At 39.4% G+C, this 5,861-nt stretch overlaps 1 protein-coding gene across 1 annotated transcript; it reads right to left on the bottom strand.

Annotated features, from left to right (window-relative positions):
* Positions 1–385: 385 nt before the first annotated feature.
* On the bottom strand, positions 386–5,451 carry hdx (highly divergent homeobox). The gene is made up of 3 exons (XM_038983637.1): positions 1,095–5,451; positions 834–956; positions 386–753 (listed from the first exon to the last, which is right to left on the bottom strand). The coding sequence occupies exons 1-3, from the start codon at positions 1,140–1,142 to the stop codon at positions 511–513; spliced, it is 414 nt and encodes a 137-aa protein (XP_038839565.1). The 5' UTR covers positions 1,143–5,451; the 3' UTR covers positions 386–510.
* Between the last annotated feature and the right edge of the window lie 410 nt (positions 5,452–5,861).

The following is a 5,861-nucleotide window of genomic DNA, read 5'->3' on the forward strand; positions in this document are numbered from 1 at the left end:
ATTCTGGATGGTAACAGACAGTCACAGACATTCTGGATGGTAACAGACAGCCAACAGAGTAACAGACATTCTGGATGGTAACAGACAGTCACAGACATTCTGGATGGTAACAGACAGTCACAGACATTCTGGATGGTAACAGACATTCTGGATGGTAACAGACATTCTGGATGGTAACAGACATTCTGGATGGTAACAGACAGTCACAGACATTCTGGATGGTAACAGACATTCTGGATGGTAACAGACATTCTGGATGGTAACAGACAGTAACAGACATTCTGGATGGTAACAGACAGTAACAGAGTAACATACATTCTGTATGGCACTAGACAGTAACAGACATTCTGGCAGAGTAACAACAGACAGAGTCGTCAGGTCAGTTATTATGGAGTCTGTTTATTGTTGTGTCTGAAACTAGACCAGTAATATAAAAGGCATTGTGAGCCCAGCACAGCTAGTTGAGGATCCTTCCACAGGCACAGGGACTGTTTGTGTGTGTCAGTACAGTCACTCTGGTCCGGTCTCAGTCTCTAGATCCTCTGATACAGACGACTCGTTGAGCTCAGCAATCAATGAACCGTCTTCGTTTAGAGTGACCAATGGGAGGTCCTTGTTGGGGTTGACCAATGGTGTCTCGTCGGAATCGTGATTGTCTGCAGAGTGTGTTGTTATGGAGATGGAGTTGGCTCCTCCCTCTGGACTCATGTCCCAGTCCTGATCTGCAGGCTGAGGTAGACTGGCTAGGAGCTCCTACACACAGTCAGAAACACACTATGCTGTTTCGGAATGATTGTGTGTGTGTAAGTGAGAGTGCGTGTGTGTGTGTGTACCTGTTGTCTGTCCAGGTTGTTGGTCCGTACAGCGGTCAGAAGACTCTTGGTGAAGGTCTCCAACTCATAATATCTCTGATTCTGATTCTCTAGTTGGCTCTCCAGATACTGCACCTCCTCAAGCTGAAACACACACACACACACACACACACACACACACACACACACACACACACACACACACACACACACACACACAGCATAAAGGCCTGTAGACATCAGTGGGTGGGAGGGGTGTGAGGGGTGTGTGTGTTCCATTACCTTAAACTCCAGGAGATTATGCATGTTATCCATATCAGATCCGACCATCTCAACACCATCATCATCATCATCAATCACCTCTATCTTCTGTTAGGAAACACAACCCTAATTAATCAGTGGCTAAATCTGTTAGGAAACACAACCCTCTATAATCAGTGGCTAAATCTGTTAGGAAACACAACCCTAATTAATCAGTGGCTAAATCTGTTAGGAAACACAACCCTCTATAATCAGTGGCTAAATCTGATAGGAAACACAACCCTAATTAATCAGTGGCTAAATCTGTTAGGAAACACAACCCTCTATAATCAGTGGCTAAATCTGTCAGGAAACACAACCCTAATTAATCAGTGGCTAAATCTGTTAGGAAACACAACCCTAATTAATCAGTGGCTAAATCTGTTAGGAAACACAACCCTCTATAATCAGTGGCTAAATCTGTTAGGAAACACAACCCTAATTAATCAGTGGCTAAATCTGTCAGGAAACACAACCCTAATTAATCAGTGGCTAAATCTGTTAGGAAACACAACCCTCTATAATCAGTGGCTAAATCTGTTAGGAAACACAACCCTAATTAATCAGTGGCTAAATCTGTTAGGAAACACAACCCTCTATAATCAGTGGCTAAATCTGTCAGGAAACACAACCCTCTATAATCAGTGGCTAAATCTGTCAGGAAACACAACCCTCTATAATCAGTGGCTAAATCTGTTAGGAAACACAACCCTAATTAATCAGTGGCTAAATCTGTCAGGAAACACAACCCTAATTAATCAGTGGCTAAATCTGTCAGGAAACACAACCCTCTATAATCAGTGGCTAAATCTGTCAGGAAACACAACCCTAATTAATCAGTGGCTAAATCTGTTAGGAAACACAACCCTCTATAATCAGTGGCTAAATCTGTCAGGAAACACAACCCTCTATAATCAGTGGCTAAATCTGTTAGGAAACACAACCCTAATTAATCAGTGGCTAAATCTGTTAGGAAACACAACCCTAATTAATCAATGGCTAAATCTGTTAGGAAACACAACCCTCTATAATCAGTGGCTAAATCTGTTAGGAAACACAACCCTAATTAATCAGTGGCTAAATCTGTTAGGAAACACAACCCTCTATAATCAGTGGCTAAATCTGATAGGAAACACAACCCTAATTAATCAGTGGCTAAATCTGTTAGGAAACACAACCCTCTATAATCAGTGGCTAAATCTGTCAGGAAACACAACCCTAATTAATCAGTGGCTAAATCTGTTAGGAAACACAACCCTAATTAATCAGTGGCTAAATCTGTTAGGAAACACAACCCTCTATAATCAGTGGCTAAATCTGTTAGGAAACACAACCCTAATTAATCAGTGGCTAAATCTGTCAGGAAACACAACCCTAATTAATCAGTGGCTAAATCTGTTAGGAAACACAACCCTCTATAATCAGTGGCTAAATCTGTTAGGAAACACAACCCTAATTAATCAGTGGCTAAATCTGTTAGGAAACACAACCCTCTATAATCAGTGGCTAAATCTGTCAGGAAACACAACCCTCTATAATCAGTGGCTAAATATGTCAGGAAACACAACCCTCTATAATCAGTGGCTAAATCTGTTAGGAAACACAACCCTAATTAATCAGTGGCTAAATCTGTCAGGAAACACAACCCTAATTAATCAGTGGCTAAATCTGTCAGGAAACACAACCCTCTATAATCAGTGGCTAAATCTGTCAGGAAACACAACCCTAATTAATCAGTGGCTAAATCTGTTAGGAAACACAACCCTCTATAATCAGTGGCTAAATCTGTCAGGAAACACAACCCTCTATAATCAGTGGCTAAATCTGTTAGGAAACACAACCCTAATTAATCAGTGGCTAAATCTGTTAGGAAACACAACCCTAATTAATCAATGGCTAAATCTGTTAGGAAACACAACCCTCTATAATCAGTGGCTAAATCTGTTAGGAAACACAACCCTAATTAATCAGTGGCTAAATCTGTTAGGAAACACAACCCTCTATAATCAGTGGCTAAATCTGATAGGAAACACAACCCTAATTAATCAGTGGCTAAATCTGTTAGGAAACACAACCCTCTATAATCAGTGGCTAAATCTGTCAGGAAACACAACCCTAATTAATCAGTGGCTAAATCTGTCAGGAAACACAACCCTAATTAATCAGTGGCTAAATCTGTTAGGAAACACAACCCTCTATAATCAGTGGCTAAATCTGTTAGGAAACACAACCCTAATTAATCAGTGGCTAAATCTGTCAGGAAACACAACCCTAATTAATCAGTGGCTAAATCTGTTAGGAAACACAACCCTCTATAATCAGTGGCTAAATCTGTTAGGAAACACAACCCTCTATAATCAGTGGCTAAATCTGTTAGGAAACACAACCCTCTATAATCAGTGGCTAAATCTGTCAGGAAACACAACCCTCTATAATCAGTGGCTAAATCTGTCAGGAAACACAACCCTCTATAATCAGTGGCTAAATCTGTTAGGAAACACAACCCTAATTAATCAGTGGCTAAATCTGTCAGGAAACACAACCCTAATTAATCAGTGGCTAAATCTGTCAGGAAACACAACCCTCTATAATCAGTGGCTAAATCTGTCAGGAAACACAACCCTAATTAATCAGTGGCTAAATCTGTTAGGAAACACAACCCTCTATAATCAGTGGCTAAATCTGTCAGGAAACACAACCCTCTATAATCAGTGGCTAAATCTGTTAGGAAACACAACCCTAATTAATCAGTGGCTAAATCTGTTAGGAAACACAACCCTAATTAATCAATGGCTAAATCTGTTAGGAAACACAACCCTCTATAATCAGTGGCTAAATCTGTTAGGAAACACAACCCTAATTAATCAGTGGCTAAATCTGTTAGGAAACACAACCCTAATTAATCAATGGCTAAATCTGTTAGGAAACACAACCCTCTATAATCAGTGGCTAAATCTGTTAGGAAACACAACCCTAATTAATCAGTGGCTAAATCTGTTAGGAAACACAACCCTAATTAATCAGTGGCTAAATCTGTTAGGAAACACAACCCTAATTAATCAGTGGCTAAATCTGTTAGGAAACACAACCCTAATTAATCAGTGGCTAAATCTGTTAGGAAACACAACCCTCTATAATCAGTGGCTAAATCTGTCAGGAAACACAACCCTAATTAATCAGTGGCTAAATCTGTCAGGAAACACAACCCTAATTAATCAGTGGCTAAATCTGTTAGGAAACACAACCCTCTATAATCAGTGGCTAAATCTGTTAGGAAACACAACCCTAATTAATCAGTGGCTAAATCTGTCAGGAAACACAACCCTAATTAATCAGTGGCTAAATCTGTTAGGAAACACAACCCTCTATAATCAGTGGCTAAATCTGTTAGGAAACACAACCCTCTATAATCAGTGGCTAAATCTGTTAGGAAACACAACCCTCTATAATCAGTGGCTAAATCTGTCAGGAAACACAACCCTCTATAATCAGTGGCTAAATCTGTCAGGAAACACAACCCTCTATAATCAGTGGCTAAATCTGTTAGGAAACACAACCCTAATTAATCAGTGGCTAAATCTGTCAGGAAACACAACCCTAATTAATCAGTGGCTAAATCTGTCAGGAAACACAACCCTCTATAATCAGTGGCTAAATCTGTCAGGAAACACAACCCTAATTAATCAGTGGCTAAATCTGTTAGGAAACACAACCCTCTATAATCAGTGGCTAAATCTGTCAGGAAACACAACCCTCTATAATCAGTGGCTAAATCTGTTAGGAAACACAACCCTAATTAATCAGTGGCTAAATCTGTTAGGAAACACAACCCTAATTAATCAATGGCTAAATCTGTTAGGAAACACAACCCTCTATAATCAGTGGCTAAATCTGTTAGGAAACACAACCCTAATTAATCAGTGGCTAAATCTGTTAGGAAACACAACCCTAATTAATCAATGGCTAAATCTGTTAGGAAACACAACCCTCTATAATCAGTGGCTAAATCTGTTAGGAAACACAACCCTAATTAATCAGTGGCTAAATCTGTTAGGAAACACAACCCTAATTAATCAGTGGCTAAATCTGTTAGGAAACACAACCCTAATTAATCAGTGGCTAAATCTGTTAGGAAACACAACCCTAATTAATCAGTGGCTAAATCTGATAGGAAACACAACCCTCTATAATCAGTGGCTAAATCTGTTAGGAAACACAACCCTCTATAATCAGTGGCTAAATCTGTTAGGAAACACAACCCTAATTAATCAGTGGCTAAATCTGTTAGGAAACACAACCCTAATTAATCAGTGGCTAAATCTGATAGGAAACACAACCCTCTATAATCAGTGGCTAAATCTGTTAGGAAACACAACCCTCTACAATCAGTGGCTAAATCTGTTAGGAAACACAACCCTAATTAATCAATGGCTAAATCTGTCAGGAAACACAACCCTAATTAATCAGTGGCTAAATCTGTCAGGAAACACAACCCTAATTAATCAGTGGCTAAATCTGATAGGAAACACAACCCTAATTAATCAGTGGCTAAATCTGTTAGGAAACACAACCCTAATTAATCAATGGCTAAATCTGTCAGGAAACACAACCCTAATTAATCAGTGGCTAAATCTGTCAGGAAACACAACCCTAATTAATCAGTGGCTAAATCTGATAGGAAACACAACCCTAATTAATCAGTGGCTAAATCTGTCAGGAAACACAACCCTAATTAATCAGTGGCTAAAT

The sequence above is a fragment of the Salvelinus namaycush genome, unplaced genomic scaffold (assembly GCF_016432855.1).
Source record: "Salvelinus namaycush isolate Seneca unplaced genomic scaffold, SaNama_1.0 Scaffold1792, whole genome shotgun sequence".
Taxonomy (NCBI): domain Eukaryota; kingdom Metazoa; phylum Chordata; class Actinopteri; order Salmoniformes; family Salmonidae; genus Salvelinus; species Salvelinus namaycush.